The sequence below is a fragment of the Micromys minutus genome (genome assembly GCF_963924665.1).
Source record: "Micromys minutus genome assembly, chromosome: 21".
Lineage (NCBI taxonomy): Eukaryota > Metazoa > Chordata > Mammalia > Rodentia > Muridae > Micromys > Micromys minutus.
In genome coordinates, this window is record NC_137956.1 from 36,178,301 (window position 1) to 36,199,568 (window position 21,268).

Here is a 21,268-nt window from a genome sequence, read left to right on the forward strand (position 1 = left end):
CAACAGCGGGTTATAATGACTGTGAACCATGCAACTGTTAGGAGGCAGGTCAAACCTTATGTTTAATACTGTAGTATCAGATATAGTTTCTTACTTCAAGAAACGTGTGTTCTTTGGTCTTAACTTTCCCTGCTTCACAGTCCACTCTAAGGATGACTTGTTTTCAAGTCGAGGAGAACCTGAGGTTAGTCCCTTAGATCCTGTGACCATTCAGAAGCTGGACCATTTGCTGCATCAGCCATAGGTTTTGCTGTGGCCTCAGATAAAAATAATTTATCATCAACTTAATTTGCAAAACATTCCCAACCACTACCTCCTGTTCAACGATGTAAACTAGAATTTGCCAATATATCAAAAGAAGATAGAAGTAAGGCATTTTCTTTAAAAGATGTATGAGAATGTCCTGTAGAGACTGCACACTATATTTAGGAGCCACACAATGCTGACAGGCACATTGAAAGTGCCTAGACTTCTCCCAGACACTTGACTCTTTCCTGAATCTGTCTGGTAACGCCAACCACCAGTGGAAGTCCTGGAACACTGAGAAACTCTTGCATGGACGAACATATGAACAGAGCTTAGCTTATGCTCAGTAGAATTCACAGTTAATCTCCAATCGAAATAAGCCATCCTAAGAATTCTACAAGCTCTCAGGCTGTATTATACAGAAAGGGGGAGGGAGGATCTTTTTTTTTTAAGTAAGATTTATTTATTTATTATTTACATAGATACACTGTAGTTGTTTTCTGACACAACAGAAGAGGGCTTCAGATCCCAGTACAGATGGTTGTGAGCCACCATGTGGTTGCTGGGAATTGAATTCAGGACCTCTGAGAGAACAGTCAGTGCTCTTAACCACTGAACCATCTCTCCAGCCCGGGGGTTGGGGGGGGGGAGGATCTTATAAGATGATCGCAAGTCCCAAAATCCTTAAGATGAATCTGTAATATTAGATACTAAATTGTATAGTTTGAGTATAAGACAAAAAAAATGAATTTAAAGGCAAAATTATCCTTTGTTACTCAAGGGAAGGCTGCCTTTGCTCTGTTTAGTCTCTGGGGTAATTGTGTAAGGTCCATTCGTAACTAGAGAGGGCAAATGGATCATTCATACTGCTCAGTTAAATACTAATCTCATCCAAAATACCTCTATAGAAACACTCACACTAATATTTGACCAACTATCTGGACACTTTGTGGCTCAGTCAAGTTGACACATAAAATTAACATTCAAATATTTCTTTTATTCTTTATTAAATATAACTTAGGTGTATTTAACCATTCTAATTGTATTCACAAGGAATCTAATACGGATCCTAACAAATGTTTTTTTTAATGATCAAGACTTGGGCATTTCATCTTTTCTGTGTCTGTTAAGTACAAGCTTCCTTTGCTAAGCTTTACATTTAGAATAGTGTGTGTGTGTGTGTGTGTGTGTGTGTGTGTGTGTCTGGGGAGATGGCTAACTGGGTAAAGAGTTTGCCACACAATTCTAAGAACCTGTGTTGGGGATGGTTTTGTGTTGTGTGTTCAGATTCTGTTTACTATGCCCAGAGACCTGGCTGCAATCCATTGTCAAGCATCCTCCGTCTCAATGTTGTGTAAAAAATGGTTTTCTATCTGTCTGGTTGATAAAGTGCTAATAATCTGGGCAGGAGGGGATATGGTAGGACCTCTGGTCTCAGTTAGGGGTCTATATTGAGGGCCAGAGAATGAGATTTGCTGTAAGGTATTCTCCATGAGTAGGTCTCCAGGGGAGTCACCATGAGGGCACAGATTAAGGAGGAGGTCAGGGCAAGATCAAGATGGCAGGTAACAGGACATGTGGCTGGAAGGTAGGCCAGGCCAGCATAGTCAGATTAGAATACCTCAGAACCTGCCCAGCTATAGTGCTGAAGCTTATGATAAATATACCAGATTTTCATGGCACTTATATTTGGGAGATCATAGGGCAACAGGAGAACCCCCTGAATTATTTTACATTTGGTACCCACCGTGGTAGGTATGTAATCCAAACCTATACAGAAAACCAAACTTAGAAAGAACTAGGCATAGAATCTGAAAAGTCCGGGGTGGAAGGCAGGCTCTTTGGTGGCAGGCAGGCTGCTCTATGAGCAGAGCAGCCGAAGTCTGGCTGGTCCCTGAAGCCAAGTAAACAGCCACTGCCTGAAGGCGTGAGGTTGAGCAGCAGCAGAGGTCAGAATCAGAGGCTTCTCCCAAGCACTACCTGGTTCAGGAGAAGGGGTGGAGGAGCATGGGGTAGAGAGAGCTACGGGTGCTGGTTTGCATGGGGCACATATGCATGCTTAGGATGCATGTTTGGGGAGTGCATATGGGGAAGATGTACTGGTTCCTGCATGAGGTGAAACTCAAGCCAACCCTTCCAAAGGGGAGGCTGTGCTTCTTCTTGTAACTGGGTTAAGACCACGTGGTGCTGGAGTGCACATTAGCCAGGGCAAATAGGCACAGCACCAAAAGGTGCCTGCTAACTAGAGGGCATAGTGTCCCCAGCCTGATGCAGCCACTGGTGCCACCTTGCCAGTCAGCAAACAGCTTACAGTGAGGGAGAAGTGCTTCTTCTCTGTGAGCAGAAGGGAGGGATGAGGCTGGCCACAGCAGGAGCTCCGAGCGCATCTGTAGAGGGAGGTAGAGCACACAGAAGAAATCCGAACATAGCCAAACTTCTGATGGGGTAAAAACAAAATGTCTGAAGCTATGCTCAAATGCTAAAAATGGAAAGAGACTGAGTACAGAAAAAGCACTGACAAGTATAAATAATCTAAAATTAAGAAAATTAAAGGGGATAAGACATGTAAAGATGGAAATCAGTAACAGAGCTTTTGGACCCTATATAATGCCATCCTAGATGGCTCAAGGATGGAGACAGAAAAGGAAGCAATAAATGACGTAACTGAAACTGGCAGGTTCCAATTATGATTCTTACCAGGCTGGTCTCCTTAGCCATGGTGGCCTTTTGTGTCTTCTCAAAGAAAAGGACTTTAGAGGTACAAGAAAAAGGGGGAAATGAAAGGTGGAAACAAGCCATAGAAGAAAAATTAGAAAAACATATAAATCAGAGAGATACTCAGAGATAGTGGAGTTAAAACTTGAGTTTACTGCTCCACTATCTGGTGAAAACAAAGAAAGTCAGCCAAAGGTTGCTAGAAAACCAACCTTAGCTTATCCAGTGACTGTGCAGCAAATGGTAGCAGATGCTGGGCATCCCTAAGATGATGAAGAATTTGGGTGGCACCCCGAAGCTATGCTAGATTTGAAAACATTTAAAGAAAGTACCACTTCATATGATATGCAATCACCATTCATGAAACAGATATTAAATCCTTGGGTTATTCAAAATAGAGTAATCCCCCATGACTAGAAAGCTATGCCAAAAGCAGTATTAGAACCTGGTCCTCAGTTACAATGGGACCATGATGGGAAGTAGAGGCCAAGAATATGGAACAGAAACAGGCCCAGAAGTATCGATAATTCTGAAGATCAGTGGCTAGGTGAGGTCTATGTGCTAAGGTAGAGATGCAAGTGGTAAATGACAAAGCAACCTTGGCCTTCTGTCACATGGTGGCTTTAAATGCTTGGGACAAAGTTGAAGAACAGGAAAAAGACTGGAATCATTTACTCGGATTATGTAAAGTCCAAAAGAAACATTCACTGACTTTTTACAAAGATTGACTTCAGCTATAGGAAGAAGAGTGACAGCCCCACAAGCCAGGAAAGCACTGGCTGGTCTTTAGCTTTTGAAAATTCTAAAGCTGAATGGAAAAAGGTGATCCAGCCTCTAAAGGTGAGTGGATTAGAAACATGGTTGATACTGAATTAATCTCATTCATATGATGACTTTAGTAGGAGAAGTGATCTCTAAAGGTTTTGAGAAAATCCAGAATGTCAAATATCTTAACTGTGGTGATCAAGGTCACTTCAAAGGAAGTTGCTGGCAGAGCCAAGCTAATTCTGAAAGAAGGCCTGAACCTTCTGGAACATTCAGAAGATGTGGTGAAGGCTGGCACTGGACTAATGAATGTAAACCAACAAGAGTCAGGGAAACTCCTTGTTGAGAAACCCCAAGGTGGGGGGACTCTCGCAGGCCCCAGTATTAAATTAAAAAATTATGAATTCAAAACAGCCATTTTGGGTCAGCAGCAGAGAAAATCATCTGCAGAACAATGAAGCAACCCTGCTCCGAAGACAGACATTTAAAATCCCACACACCAGAGTCAGGGCAGCTTCAACAGATTAAACAAAAGCCTTGAAGGGACCAAGAAACACGTCTTTTGGCAAATGTCTACAGATGGTCAGAAGCCAAAACTAAAGCTGCTTATAAATGGCATGAAAATCGAGATGCAATAACAATCTCATTACTGTTTTGGACTCCAAACCTGATTTCAAGCTCCCAGAATCCACATAAAGCTGGACACAGAGTGTGTCTGTAATCCAAGTACTTCAGCAGGGAGGTGGGAGGAGAGTCATGAAAGCCCCTTGAAATTTGCAGGCCAGCTAGCCTTCCATGTACAGCAGCGAACAACAAAAAGAGAGATCCTGCCTCAAAAGAGATGGGAGGTGAGAACCAACAGCCGAGGTGGACTCTGACCTCCATAGTAGCACTGTGGCTCAATTATACCTGCACTCATGTGCACAAACATGCAAGTACACACACACACACACACACACACACACACATACACACATACACACACGCTCATATATATATACATATATATTATAATATATAATATATACTAAACACACATGTATAATTTATATACATATATATATGAGAGTTTGTATATAGTAGGAGGCTGATAACTATATAATGTACATTGGCACCCTGTATATTAATACAGTACATAAACAATTTAAACATATTTTACATGATAGTAAAGCTCCCTCCTATGTTCCTGTCGTTATTCAAGAAATATTTGAAATATTTGGCTTTGTAGAAGGTGATGTTAGAGGCACATGACAAATTAAAGGGTCAGTCACTGTGTGCCACTGTGACACACAGGAAGTGAGGAATTCAGTTGGGACACTATCTTTGAATCACTACTTTGCTAATTCTTAGAGACTTCCCTTCGGGGGATAAAAACACGTGTTGCTGAGCACTTTGGTTATTTTCCTCATCGGTTTATTGTTGATACCATTAGAGAACCGAGACTCTGAAAAGCACAGACTTGTCATCAGTAGGGCAGTCTTGCTGACGCACAGAGCCATTTCTAAATGAGGAAGATCTCTCTCCCTAGCCTGGCTGTTGGAATACAGCCCTCTGGCAGACATGATAGACCAAGTCCAAGAATATGCCCACGCAGAGGCAAAGGAGCACACATGGCCATTAGAATGTAGCCAGCAAAGCAAATGCACTTGTGTCTAAAGGGCCACACAGCATCATACAGTTCATCTTTCCCACAGTTCATCCTCTTTGCTTGTTTGTTTGAAGCAGGGCCTCTCTCTGCAGCCCTTGCCACCCACACTTCACCGGGAAGACCTGACAACTGTACAATTACAGGGAGGTAAGCCATCGTGCATTCTTGAGCATTGTTTTGGTCAAACCTTAGGCTGAACATGGACAAGATGCTGCTTTGAAATGATGGCCTAACAACCATGGGATCATATTGCTATAGCAACATTCCTCCTGGAATACATAACTTTTAGTGTCTTGGCTACATTAGATACTTCCAGCTACATGTAACCGGCAATGCACATTTACACTAAGCCTGAGCAAACAATTTCACCATGTCACCTTCCAAGCATTTCCACAGTCTGTTCTTCCTCAAGGAATCATGTCCTGTCACTTTCCAGATAGAACTGGACACTGTCCTTAAATCAACCCCTGAGAGGTGGGACATGAGAGCTAGGCTGTATAGAAGAAATTGGTTTCCTTTCAAGCCGTGAGGAAATGGTGCCACTGGTATAAAGCTGGGATTCAGACAAATAATATCAAGACTAGAGAGAGCATGTCTTTGAAGCCAGCCTGCCTGAGGTTAAACCCTACCTTGTGTTTTGAGCAGATTATTTGATGTATTCATGCCTCCATTCCCCATCTGTAAAATGGGTTGTGAGAAGACTCAGAAACAGTAGCATTTGTAAAGCCTACCGGCCCATTACTGGGATATATGGACCATAACATGTGTTTGTTTAAAAAAAAAATGTTCTCAAAAGTGTCTGCTCAGTATATAACCACCATTGCAACATCCAGAAGAGAACCCAGTACAGTTTTCTGCTCAAACCGGTGGGACAGATAAAGGCAACTAACGGAATGCCATCCCAAGACGGTCTGCTTCCCAAGAGGCTGTTGTTTGCCCAAGAGCCTCCGATCATGGCTGACTCATTCGCACTACAACCAGCCTCAGTGAAAGGGAGGGGTGATGAAGAACAGGAGGTCTTGCCGCAGCTGTGACAGAACAACCCACCAGGAAACCACTTGTAGGAGAGCCCAGGCAAAAGATGTGTCTGTTGAGCAAGTTTGAAACTTGAGAGTGAGAAATATCAAATTGAGGGAAGAGGATTTACTTTAAAGTTAGGTAAATGCATACAATTAATTCATTTTCGCTGAATCCAAATATATGTGTGAATATAGGAAGAGATCTGAAAAATATAGGGAGGTTTCTGAAAAATGCTAACTGTATACAGCACTGTTATCTTGTTCCAACTAAAAGGAGGATACTTGGGTGAATGGATGAGCAGAACCCAGTGCTGTAAGAATTTAGCTTGGGATGCGGGCTGTGTGGGCAGCCACCATCAGTCCCTCAGAGGCTGTGTATCTATCTTTAGATGCTCTTCAAGAGCCTCCTGGGTGGGGGTGGTTACTGTGCTCGCCGATCCTTTACCTGGAGGCAGTGAAAACTCGACCATCTGTCTATATGCAGCATCCTCTATATTCATGGCTGGTGGGCTATGCCAACTCCCAAAGGCATATCCATGCCAAGGAGTCTGGTAGCTTGTAGCTGCACACAGGCACGCACAGGCACGCACACACACACACACACACACACACACACACACACATCAAGCTTCACAGTTATACACATGTCTTACGTTTTATGTATTCTGGTGGCTGAAAGCTGCTCGGAGTTAAGGGAGAGGGATGTGTGGATACCTTTGCTGTATGACACCAGCAACGGGTGATGCTATGCTCTCCATTTGCTGAACAACCCTTAGTAAGCTCCTACCTGTAGATCTGTGCATAAAGAAGACATGCCCTCCAGGATGGCTCCATCTTTGGGGGAGCCCTGGCATGTTGGCATATTCACTGGTCATTGGTGTCAGTGGGTCTGAGGGATGTGAGGAGCTGCTCTCTTTTGCCTGTTGCCTGTCCTCTCAGAGTTGTCCCACCCAGTGTAACCAACACACAGGACTCTTTCCTATTAAGCCAAGGGCATTCTGGACCAACCTTTTCCAGAGAAATTACATCTGCCTAATTCTGCAACATCCTGACTGGCCAGCTGCAGCCAGGAACAGCAGAGGACAGATGTGGCTTATGTTTGTGAATACCGCAGCCTAGTCCCATTTCTAGGTCCCCTCTTAAGGAAAGTACTGATTCAGAGCTGATTTCAGTGAGACAAGCTTGGCAGAGATGGAAACACATGGTTTTGTAAGCTTGTAATACTATTTAAAAATAGACATACCTGAGCAGATACCAACCAGCCAGAGTAAGACATTGCTGACCTCTGAGGTCCTTCCAGCATTCTTTCAGCTACTCCCTGAACTCTCATGATTTCTATCACCACCCAATCCCTCACACTGCCTCTCCTTTCTTCCTTCCCTTCCCCTTTCCTGCTGTATCACTGTGAATCTAACACAGGGTCTTGAACACACTAGGCAAGTGTTCTAACCCCAATTTACCCCCAAGTTCATTTCTGGCTCATCTCTAGGCTTCCCGTTACTCCTCCCTGAATTAGCCTCTCACATAAACTCCAGTCTCCTCCCAGAGTTCAAGACCCTTCCTGGTATCCAGTGGGCCTAGCGTGTCCAGCCACACATGGTCCTTCTTGCTCACTCTGTGTCCACTAAAAATTCCCATCCTCCTCATCTCCTGCTTCTCATACATGGGTTGCTCTCTCTGGCAACTATCCCACATCCTAAAGGGCAGACGCGTTTCCATCTTCTGAAAGTTCTCCTTGACTCTTCTTAGCAGCCCTCTCTGCACATCTCCCAATATTCCTTTTCCCTACAAGATGATTCTTTGCTTCATTTATTTTATTTATGTGTTTGTGTGTTGACTTAATGACTGCCTGCCTGACTAGATTCTACTATTCAGGTATTCACTCATTCATTCATTCACTCACTCACTCATTCCTGCATGCTTTCTAGAATACCTACTAAGAATTTACTCCGTGACAAATATTAGAAGTCCTGCGAGTACAACGCTGCACATGGGGACCCAAATATCTTGCTTCCTATCTCCTAGTGTGGACACAGACCTTACATGAAGGAACAGTAATAGAACTACTAAGAAGTACTAACTAGCACTTCGAACAAACTCTTGAGAAAGATAAAGCAGGAAGATCGAAGCATGAATTCCCTGGCTACTGAGGGATATTTTGTTTCATGTAGCAAAGTCCTCTCCAATAAGATGAGACATAGTAAAGACTTGAAGACAGATGGGTAGAATATTACTAGTGCATCTCGTGTGAAGAACATTCTAGGCTTCTAAAGACAGACATGTCTGGTGTTCTTCCAAAACAAGGAGGAGGCAAGTGTGACTGCACTGAGTGTGAGGATCTTCCTGAAGAAGAAATGGGGTCCTCAGTGAAGTGATGGTGACAGGGGTAAGGGAGGTGAGGGGGGTAAGGGGGGTGAGGGTGGGCCTGTGCACAGACTTGGAATGAGATTTAAGGGCAGCATTCGGATCTTCATGTGTGTATGTGTGTGTCAGTGTGTATGTATGTTTGTGCATGCTGTATGTGTGTGTGCATGTGCACATGTGTGTGTCAGTGCACATATGCATATATGTGTCAGTGTGTATGCATGTGTGCGTATGCTGTATGTGTGTGTCAATGCATGTGTGTGTGTGTGTGTGTGTGTGTCAGTGTGCATATGTGTGCGTGTGTAAAGTTTGAAGTGCTCGTGAACTTCTCCAGCTGATGTGCTGGAGGCTTTGGTGGCAAGGGTGGAGACACTAAGATATGATCACAGGCTGTGTGATGGAAGAAAAGCCAGCGAATTTTGCTGATGGACTGATGTGAACATGAGGAAAGGAGGGGGTGTGGTTTAACTCAGGAGGAGCCATCAATGGGGCAAGAAGTCACCTTCAGACATGTGCTCTCCAGATGTCCATGAGAGGGTATATGACTTTGACCTCTGTTTTTGGATATATGACTAGGTATAGGAGTCCATGATGCTGGGAAGACAGACATAATGAATGGTAGACAAACCAAGGCACCACCCATCACAGACAGTATCCAACCACGAGACTGAAATGCACACAAGGCGGAGCCATTTCTGTTGGTTCTCTACCATATATCAAGACCTTGTGCCACTGAGCACATGATATGTACCTGGATGTACAGTTAACAACCCGCCAAGTTTCTTTTTGGTCAGTTGAATAATAATCAATAAGCCACCTTTCTCCAAACCATACCTACAATAGCCCTAAGTCACAGAAACTCAATGACATGGTGACCCCCTCTTTCTGTGCACTCATATGTGCCTTTTGTATCTTGGTTGTGTCTCACCAGCAGCCAGACTCTTGCTCATGTACATTCACAACTCATTGGAAGGCAGAGGATGCTGCTACCCAGAGCCAGAGAACAGAGCTGATGGTGCCATCTGTGGGGCTGCCATGAAATTAGGAGGCTGAGATCTTGGCTCAGCTCACAGTTGAGGCTGCCTTCTGCCCTAGTGTATAAATAGTGACAGGTAAACATCATCAAAACTCAAACAGCAAAGCAGCCCTCCCAGCTTCAACACTAAATGCCTCCTCTGAATTCAGAACTTCTGACACATGGCTGTCACTATGTCCGCATTTCACTATAAGGGCTTGTTTGCTCTGTATTATTGAAGCCCTCCACCTGCTGGTGTCTCCCATCAATGCCCCGGTTCCTGGCAAATCAGGGCATATGGGAGCTTCAGAGTTTTAGAGAGAGACATTCATGGAATAGAACCGCAGAACTTGTAAGAGGTTTTGGAATAATGTTGTGTTGCACATTACCCATTGCAGATGGACAGTCTCAAGTTCAGTTCTAGCTGAATCCTCACTTAAACGTCACAGAGCAAGTAGCGACTTGGCCCCATGTTTGAGCCATAATTTGGGATCATTACATCACTATCTGTTTTCATACATTTGGTGCTGTCTTTGGATCTTAAGCATCTCTTTTTCTTCTCATTTACTAACTTCTGCAGCAAGCCTCCCATGCCCGGCTCCAAGAACAGCCTCTTACAGTGAGGTCTGGGGATCCCAGGGGGGTCAGTAAGGAGGGGAAAGTAGAGCATCCCTCCACTGAACAACACTCACTGAGGCTGTGGAGGGGAGTTAGCCCACACGAGGGGTGCAGCCCTCTGAAAATACATGTTACACTTTGGAGGGTATGGCTGCTTAATAGGCTAAGACACACTGGTGGGGTGTGGGAAAGAAATAGTTCAACCACTTGCAATAATAACAGGACAGGCCACTTCTTAGAAATGATGACAAATTCTAAGGTCAATGCAGGACAGAAAGTGTTTCCTCCTGAGTGTGCGGTTGACTAAATTAGGTGATTATTGGCATAATTTGGAACTCGAAGATAAAACAGTATCACTATTGATGTTCAAAAGTTCTAGCATCTTCCATTTTAAAAGCACACTAGAAGATAATTGCAAATCCCTCAGCAGGAAGAGAGTTGGGGTTCATTTGCCTTGCAATTCTGCATTTCTCCCAGAACAAACATTAGATTTAGCCTTGTATATAGCTCAGTAATTCTATATAATAAATGGGTCTTGCTCACCCTTCAACTGTTCTCATCTATTTCCTGCCACTTCCTCCATCCTGAATGACAGACCAGGGACGTCCACCCCTGTGTGGAGCATAGCCCCGTGTAAACAGCGCCTACTTGCAGGAGGGTGTCTTAGCTGCCATTCTTCAAGCCTGTTTCCTCCAATAAAAAAGTTGAAATATCACAATAGTCTCACGTTTAGCAGACCTGGGTGTTAAATGCAACACACACTGAAGAATTAATATTCTTCACTGCCTTCAGTGATCATCACCATGAAGAATGACTGACTTGTACTGGGAGTCTATACCATGGGGAAAGACCGTATCTCTGAACACTCTTGTGTAAAGCAGAAATTCAGTCAGTAAGATATTTACAATCAGAGAGACTCTCAGGAACTAGAAGGGAACAAGAGAAATCTGGATTTAGAGGCGCAGCCCATTTTTATTCCAGGATGCTAACCCTTTCGTTGAAATCTAAGGGAGACCTGTCCTTTCCCCCCTCCTGACATCACGTTCTCCCTCCCTTACCAAAATCCCATCAGCTGAATCTTAGTCTGACGCAGTTCTCACATGAGAGGGTTAATACCAGAATAAAATAATTCACCTGTGCTGAGCACAGGGAGCTCACACCCATTACAGGATTCAGTACAGGGATCAAAAGACACGGAACTCTGAGATTCCAGCCAATGAGGGCTCAGATGGGGAGCTAGGGCCCGGCTATTCCTGCCCAACACAGAACTCTTACAACCATGCCAAAAGCAGCCTTTGTCCTGTGTGCCCTACCAGACTGGCCAAGCCTTTCCCCAAACTGTACAATCAATTCATTCCTTCCCTCCTTTCCTCTCTCCCTTGTTTCTTTCCTTTTCCATCTCTTCTTCCCTCAGAAGAATCTGAGGCCCTCCTAGCCCACTCCACAGACTTCTCCCTTACATGTCTTATCTTGTCCTGCCTTACCATCTTTCCCAGAGGACTTGTATTAGCCCAGAATATAATGTGTTGACTGTAAAATTGGGATTTCAAGAATGTTAGCTACAATCACTGTAATACTGCTTAAACCTGTTGGCTCTCCTTACAGCAAAAGCCTGTAGTAGCAACCTTCATGGCAGTCTGGACCCAGTGTCCCAAGAGGAACCCTATGCCTTCAGCACTCTGTACCACTGCACGTGAGCACATCAGCTTGTCCTAGTGCCTCGATGTGCTGGGAGAATGCCAACTCCCCACCCCCAAACCGGGGGACTTCCATATTAGCTTGGAAAAGCAGGTCCCTGTATCTCAGGAAGAGAGAATATGAGGGTCCTGGGGAGCTTTTTAAAGGAAGTCTTAGGTGACAGCCTTCATGACAGAGACCCTTTCCTGAGAGAGTTACAGGCCAAGTCATCATCTTCCACCTAGTGTATTTTTACCAGTGTCCTGAGCCATTTATTAGTCTTGGAGAGGGGATGATGGTCCAGGCAGTAGGGGGCAGGCAGAATTAATAATTCTTTGCATCAGCCTGAAGCTCTTGGGCATGTCCGTGAGAGCACATGGACTACCTACCCCTCAGTGACAGGTCCCACAGCTGCCAGAGAGAACCCGCTGTGATGACAGCTATAAACTCCACTCTCCTGAGATCTAAGAGGACATTCCAATTTGGTGACCACCGACTTCACAGAGGAGCCATCAGCGGTATAATGGCTTGTGATAAAGCTGTTATTGATGCTTTGCTTAGCACAGTAGAGAAACGACAGTAATTAGGTGTTTTGTAAAACTGCTTTGGAGGCAATGCTGCTTAAAGAACAGCAGGGTTGGCTCAAAGAACCCAGCGATAAATCACAAAGAAGCCTGCAGCTGATTTTCTTTAGAAAGCACTTCTTACATCAAAATATGAAAGAAGAATCAGGTTGGATCAGGCTATGCACAGAGCCCATAAGTATGTTGTTACTTTAGCGTGTTCAGGGTTCAAGGGCTGTCTTAGGGTTTTGGTGTGGTGAAGATTCACTGTGATCAAGGCAACTCTTATAAAGGAAAGCATTTAACTGGGGATAGCTTACGTCTCAGAGGCTCAGTCCATTATAATCATGTCTGGAAGCATGGTAGTGTATAGACAAACATGGTGTTGGAAAAGAAACTGAGCAGTCTACATCTTGATCTGCAGCCAGCATAAGGAGACTGTGGGCCACACTGGGAGTATTTTGAGCATATATGACTTCAAAGTCTACCTCCAGTGGCAAACTTCCTTCAACAAGGCCATACTCCCTAATAATGCCACTCCCTATGGGTCAAACATTTAAACACACGAGCCTATCAGGACTATACCTATTCAATGGCCCCCATATGCTGGCAGCCATAGCGTAATACAAAAACACATTTAGCTTAACTTCAAATTTTCTCATGGTCTACCACAGTCTCAACAATGTTTACAAGTCCAGTGGCCAAGTCTCTTTTGAGATGCATACAATCCCCATTCCAAAATATAGGGAGGGAGCATAGAGAGGAAATACTGGACCAAAGCAAGGCAGAAAACAAGCTGGGCAAACTCCAAACTCTGCATCTTCTCTCTGATGTCAAAAAGCTCTTTACATCTCCCACACACTTTAGCTTTGTTGACTTCAACATGCGTCTTTCTCTTGGGCTGGTTCCATTCCTGTTAGCAGCCTCCTTGGTAGGTATCCTATAGCTTTGGCATCTCTAAGGATCTCCAAGGTTCCACCTTCAGAGCCTCACACAATGACATTTTTAAGCCTCCATGCAGAGAGGTCCCTGTGATATCATAAACCTGGCCTCCGCAAGTTTTCTTTGTTACAGAGGGAGCTTCTATAACCCTGTTCTTTTATTCTTGACTCTAAAGCCAGAACCACATGGCTGAAGCTACCAAGTTCAGCTGCTTGCTGGGGATGGAGCCTGGCCCCTTTGTTCAATTCCATCCTCAGCAGCTTTCTGCCTTTGATGATTTCCTTCACTGCCTAAGCTTGGCTGTCCTGGAACTTGCTCTGTGGTCTTGAACTCAGAGATTCTCCTACCTCTGTTTCTGAAGTGCTGGGATTAGAGTCATGTAACACCATTCCTGGACCTAAATTTTTCTTTCTTTCCCCAAATTGGAAGCTTAGCTGGGTTGTGTCTTGCCTGGAAGTCACCACTCCCTTTATTTCATTTGATATCTGGCTTTTCTTTAATCTGTTTATTTTCTTTAGCACAGGATTTAGCTCCATTATTCCTGGTGCCCCTTTTTATTATAGACCTTTATAAGCATGGCCATTAATAATGACAGGACACAGCCCGCACTAGGCTGATTTTTTAAATCTCTGAAAATGTAATTAATTTGAATCTCTTCAATTTAGTCTCAGGCAGTTTTTTTTTCTTGGACAAAAAGCTGTCACATTCTTCATCAAAATATTACAAGAAGGATTTCTAAAACTCTTCTCCTCTGAAACCTCTTAAACCTGATTCCCCACCATTCAAATCACTCTCAGCACCACTGTCTTCCATACTTCCTCTAGTACGGCCCTTTGAGCAGTGCTTAAACCATTCTACTGCTTTCTTAACACAAAGTCCCAAGGTCTAAATACTTTAAACAAAAACATGCTTAGTTCCATCACAGCAACATCCCAGGCCTAAGCACTAACTTCTGTCTTAGGGTTTATTGCTGTAAAGAGACACCATGAGCAAGGTAGCTTTTATAAAGGAAAACATTTCATTGGGACCGGCTTAAAGCTTCAGAGGCTTAGTCCATTTCATCATGATGGGAAGTATGGCAGGGTCAGGCAGACATGGTGCTGGAAAAGAAGCCAAGAGTTGTACATCTCGATCCACAGACAGCAGGAGGAGGCTGTGTGCCACACTGGGTGTAGTTTGAGTATAGGAGACTTCAAAGCTCAACTTTACAGTGACACATTTTCTGCAACTAGGCCACACTTCCTCCAATAAAGCCACACTTCCTCTAACAAGGCTCACCTAATCATGCCACTCCCTATGGCTAAGCTTTCAAACCCACATCAATGTGGGCATATGTATCCAAACCATTACAAGAAAAAAGCCAGCAAGCAAAGAGGCGACTCAAGGGATGGCTGCAAGCTTCACATACTTCCCAGAGTGAGGAGTGGCCGAGGTACCAGCACTGAGCTCTGAAGTGTAGTTTGTGTACTCTGATACAAGATTCCTACAGGAAGGGCAGGGAATTGAACAAAGGGGCCATGCTCCATCACAGCCAAACCCACCATCTCCGAAGAAAGAGAAACTACAACAAACTAAGATCAGATTAGAACGCAGCTGTGATTATCTGTCCCGGTCACAGGTTATAATATTATAACCCCGCTTCTTCCATCTCTTTAAAATCTTTTAACATTGTTATGGCTTGCAGAGTAGGAATAGGCTCTGACTGCTGACTCTGGGTCACAGCTCTGCTCTCTCCATATCTGTGTCACTGCAGGGGAGCGACTTTTCTCTTAGAGACCCAGTTTCATTGCCCGAATAAAACAACATGAGTCTTGGGGACAGAACATCTCGCTACACAGACTTAAAATCAATCACAACTGATCATATAACATGTGGCATGGGCACAGCCCAGAGAGCAAACACACTCATATTTATCATATACGTTGAGAGAGAAGAACTTTGTAAAACATTGCTACTGTGACATTTTACTTTAATATTGGAGACTTTTGGCATTACATTAGAATAAGCAAGGTAGAGAGTCAAATTTTAATTATGGCTAAGTTACTAAGTATTTAAGTATGCAGTTATGATCTGAAGTGCTTTAAACTGATGAATTCATGTACTCTTCTGTGAGTGGGCACCATTTTTCTCTCATTTTTGGGTTAGGACATTGGAGGACAGTCAAGTTCAGTAATTTGGACAACACCCCAGATTAAGTGGCAAGGCCTAGACTTGCTTATAGGCAATCTGACTTCCTGAGATGCACTAGAGTAACAACTAGCTGGAGGGGGGAGTTCTGAGGCTGCCAATGCTCTGTTTCTTGACTTGGGTGGTATTTGCAACAGATTTTATTCATGTGTGTTTCTGAATGGGCTCTGTTTTGTTTGAAACTATTTTTAAAAATATACCATCAGTAAATTAAAGTTTTGCAACTTGATGATCTGAGCAAAGACTGGGTGCACATTATGTATGCCATGTTTTCCAACCTCAGGCTCGGGTGAGATTAATGCAGCATTGTGGCAATGTTTGTTTCAATTGTTCGTAGTAGCGGCCCAGAAACAAATAGAAATTCTATTTTTGACTTGTAGTACTAGGTACCGTTTTCCCAGGATCCCCTGGGGGAGAAAGAAGAACAGGCATAAGGAATACCTATAATGTGGCATTTGGGATCCCACCTCTCTCTTTTTTCATTTCTTGCATTTCTGATAATTATTCTTGGCTGCTCTCCTCCCATACACGCCATTTACATTATTCTATGTTTTCTCTTTCTCTTAGCTTTTTCCTTTGCTTGATGCTAATCTTTTAAAATTATTTACCAGTTTTTTTTTTTTTAATTTTGTATGTGTGATTTTTTGCCTGTAGGTTTATATGTGCACTGCATGCATTCTGGTGATAGTAGAAGCCACAAGGGAGGCATCAGATTCATTTGAATTGGTATACAAGCGGTGTTCCAGATACAGATGTAAACTGCCAAGCTGGTGCTGGGAACCACACCCAGGTCCTCTACAAGGGCAGCAAGCACTCTTAACCACTAAGCTATCTCTCTAGTCTGAGCTTTGGTCTACTCTTATACATCCCTGTAGACATTCCCTCCCTCTCCTGGTCCATAAAACTTGGAAGAGTTTCTTGTGAGTTTTATTTAATATTATACTAAATTGCTTAGTGTTTATTAAGAATGGCTCAGTGCCTAGCCCTTTGGGGGTGCTACATCCCTGAACTCCCAGCACTTAGAAGGTCAGTCAGAAAGTTGAAAATTGAATGCCAGCCTGGGCTACACAGTGAGAAACTCTTTCAATAAAAACAGTTGAATTGTTTGTATACAATGTTATTGCCACGCCAAAAATCAAAAGAAAAAGAGGCAAGCCAGGACCGTTTCTTAGCTTAATGGATCTACACTAGCTCGGTCTTTCTAATTAAGAAGTTCTATTACAAGAGAGAGACCCAGTACTGCATGGGATGAGGGCTTCTCAGAGGCTGTGCAAAGCTATGAAGAACATTTTCCAATTCCAGAATTTCCAAACTCTAACTCCAAAATGGAACTAATCTTTATAAGTCTGTACTTACATTAGAATTTTAAAACAGACAAAAAAATCTGATTACAGGCAGAAAAGTGGTAATAAAAATATCCACTGTGCCTGTGAGAGAGACACCTGCAGCACTTACTGGGTGCACCGTGGCCCTCCTCGGTGGGATGCAGTGTGCATGACAGCCTGTCCTTCTACACTGACTACCCTAGCCCTTCCCCTCTTAACAGAGTCCTGATCAGAGTCTGATAATTCTATGGGGGACTACCTGCCCTTGTCCCTTGAAAGAAAAGATTTCTTGCATGCATGAAGCCATTAGAAAGACCATAGTAGTCCTGAGCAACCTGACCCAACTCCAGGTTCAAGACTCTCTCTGCTCTTTCTTAGCCTGAGTCCAGAGTTCATTCAGCACCACGAACAGCTATATCACTTCTGGCCAAATCAGGAGTGGGGTACCTGTTGATTTGTTCTGTATGCAAGTAGGGATCCCTCCTCTCTCGTGTCTCCCCCTGCTTCTGAAAATACTATTTCTTCCTCCTGATCCTCACTGTCTTCAGAACAGGAATCAAATACATCAGCATAATATTGTTCAGCAACAAGTGGGTCTTCTGGGATCTCTGAAATAGAATATACACAACAATCAGAGTTGGAAGTTATAACAGGGTGAGTTAGGACCCTTGCATATCTTCAGAGATTGGTGAGCTATATCCACACCCACACAGAGCATGTTCTCTCTGGTGGGAAAATGTGTCATTTAGGGTTTGAAAATCACAACTTGGCTCAACATCTGCCTGCTTGTATATAAAATTCTGAGCAAGATGCTTGTATTTACAGAGCTGTTTTCCTCAGTAAAACTAATATAAGGGTACTCTAGTCATGTGACTTGCAGACCCCATAATAAGCTGTTTATGAAAACAACTGTCTGCATACAAGGAAATGTTACAAAGCTTTCACTAAGTTTGCATATCTGTAAAAATATAGCTTTCCACTAACTGACTCTAGAATCCTTTGAAATAGAATATGGACTGTAGACATATCCAGCAAAAGAAAACAAAGTTTTAAGGACAGAGCTATGTGCATGTGGGTGAGAAGGCTTCTTGTGGGAGTCAGCTCTCTCCTTCCACCATGTGGAACCAGGAAATCAAAGTCAGTTTATAAGACTCACCCACTGAGCCATCATGCCAACTCCCAAAAGGAAAACTTTACATTCTCCTTGTTATCTATGCTTCTGTTGCTATGCAAGAGGCTATACAGTGGATCAAAATTAGCTCAATGACAAAAATTACATGTATTTCTAACAGCATTTGACAATTCTTAGGGGGGGACTTACATGCTCTTTCATTTAATCCTAACCCGTATCATCTCTATCCCTATCTATCTATCTATCTATCTATCTATCTATCTATCTATCTATCATCTATCTATCTATCTATCTATCATCTATCTATCATCTATCTATCTATCATCTATTTATCATCTATCATCTATCTAACAATCTATCATCTATTTATCATCTATTATCTATCATCTATCATCTATCTATCATCTATCATCTATCTATCATCTATCTATCATCTATCTATCATCTATCATCTATCTATCATCTATCTAGCTATCATCTATCATCTATCTATCTATCTATCTATCTATCTATCTATCTATCTATCTATCTATCTATCTACCTATCTACCTATGTTTGAAAGTGATGTCTGAGCAGACAAAGTGATGAATCAGAGAAAGATGAGTCAGATGGGATACACCCAACTCTCAGGAAAGAAACGTTATTTAAAAGAGCAGCAGAGAGGCAGGGGAGGGAGAGAAGGAGAAGGGAGGAAGGAAGAGAGAGAGAGAGAGAGAGAGAGAGAGAGAGAGAGAGAGAGAGAGAGAGAGGGAGGGAGTGAGTTTTACAGGAAGAGGTGGACAGGTTGCATGTGAAGACAGAATGAGCTAGAGAATGAGAAGGAGCCAGAAGATTAGAAGAGATCGACATAGTTTGAGGCCAAGAGGAGCAATACAGTCAGAGGCCAAGAGAAGCTGTTTTGAACTAGTTACTTTGAAGAGGAGTTTGGGCCAGAACAGCTGAGGGGAACCAGCCAGCCAGAGTCCAGAAGGAGCTAGAAAGGGTGACCTTATTTCTCAGCAGCCCTCTGGGATGACAACTACATCTGACAGCTACATTACCTGTACACAGAAGCACATCCTCCCACATAGCTTCCTCCTCTTTCCTCATCCGACTCAGAACCTCCACCTCTCAGAATTCTCTGTTCCCTCATTGGCTCCTAGACTTCCCCTCCTTCTGCTGTCTCTCTGCCTCTTTTTACAGCCGTTTCCTCATTCACATTCTCATTTCTTCTCCCTTCTGCTCTCCCCCCCCCCACTTTCATACTTGAGTGTGACAAAGCCCAGCAGATTTACATCACTGCCCAGTTTGTGGGAGTGCATTTATAATTCGACACACGCCTAAAACCTTTAGGAATAAAACAAAAATTTCAGGAATAAAGAAAGACTTATCAACTCAAACTACAAGTGGCACTTTGGTATCTACCATTCTAGTCGTTATTTCAGAAAGATGTTTGCAACTCACAAAAAGCGACTTTTCAATTCGTGGCTTGGAATGCTGGCTTCTGCACCAAGAGCTGCACATTCATCAAAACTAACAATGACTCTGCAACGCTGGGAACCAATTTGACTTTGTGCATTTTGGTTTTCTCATCTGTAAGCCACAGATGACTATCTGCCTCTGGGGTTATTGTGAGCAATCAATAACAGGATAACAGAAACAAGGTGTTATGTGCCACGTGACGGCATTTTCCTCAATGAACATCAGCTGCTATTGGAAGCTGTACAGTGTGGCAAACATTTTGATTTTGCCAGTTAATACCCAACATCAGGAAGAAATATGTCAGACAACCCTAGTTACATACCAAATGTGAAATGTGCTTTATTGTAAATATATTCAGTCTGTATAGGTTTTCAGAACTGACTCAAAGGCACGGTACGGAATGATGTCCCATTGGTTTCCTTTGTGCTGGCCTCCACAGAGACCCATGAGCACTTTATTCTCTCCCATCATTCTTCTGCTTCACGAGGGTCTCTCTTCAAACAGCTCAGGAGGACATGGGAGCAAAAGGCATGCTGGTCAAACTGTAGGCTTCGTAGGTTTATGGTCTTTGTTGTGGCTCTTGACTGCTTTGAAGGCAAACAACACTCAAACGGAGACTGTGTGTTTCTGTGTAGCTGGCCAGGTCCTGTCTGTGCAACTCAGACATTTTTCTCTCCCAAAAGGTGTCATCTCCCTCCTCTCACAACAGGGTTCACTGTGCATAAAGAGCTTTAGTATCTTACCCTCTTGAACCTATCATTCAACAAGAAGAGAGTGATCAAGGGTCGGGATTTATGTTACCCGTACCTGACTCACGGGACAGTCTGTGATGGCTCCATCTGAAGTGGCTATTGAACACACTTCGCTACCTTGGTGCTTCTGAAAAATGGAATTGTTTTCAAAACAAATGTAAGTCCGATTCAAGCGAGTTTGTCAAGCTGCATGTTTTCCTGTCGTGAGCCCAATTTGAAGCCTTGTTCAGCTAAGGCTCATTTCTCCTGTCACTGAGGGAAACACAGACTGTGACAAATAGCTTTAATTTCCTCACACCCTGAAGTCAGCCTCATAACAGACACATCCCAGACTTCTCCTGTGCTGGGTGGGCAGTGACAGGCAATACTTATGAAGGAATTCAATAATGGCTGTCCGAGCTTGGACACCCGTGTCACAAATCCATACTTGAGGGAAAGAGAAGTTATTATCTAGTTCCACAGAAAGGGTAGCCTTTGTCAGATACTTCCGTTGATACCTAGACAAATCCCTTCTAAGATGACAGAGTACTTGGGTCATCTATGGGACTTGTTAATTAGTACACAGTGCTAGGCTCCAACCTCCTTCTCCCCAAAATGCTAATTTGGTACTTCTGAGTAGCACATGAGAGTTAGTGTGCATGTGCATGTATGTATGTGTTTGCATGCACAGATAACTTCCAAGGCCAAAAGCAGGTACTGGGTATCTTGGAGCTGGAGTTATGTTTGGTTTTGAACTACACAATTTGGGTACATGAATTTGGGTACCCTGCAAGATCAACAAGTTCTCTTAAATCACTGACCCCTTTCTCCAGCCCCACAATTTTCTTTTCTAAGCTGAT

General features: G+C 43.3%; 1 protein-coding gene across 1 annotated transcript in view; it reads right to left on the reverse strand.

Annotated features, from left to right (window-relative positions):
- Nucleotides 1–21,268, reverse strand: part of NEK11 (NIMA related kinase 11) — a gene marked incomplete at both ends in the record, with an annotated part of 199,899 nt that overhangs the window by 58,612 nt on the left and 120,019 nt on the right. Inside the window, one exon of the mRNA XM_080934672.1 lies at nucleotides 17,532–17,692. Within this exon, the coding sequence (XP_080790798.1) occupies nucleotides 17,532–17,692 (161 nt within the window). The remainder of the gene's footprint in view (nucleotides 1–17,531; nucleotides 17,693–21,268) is intronic.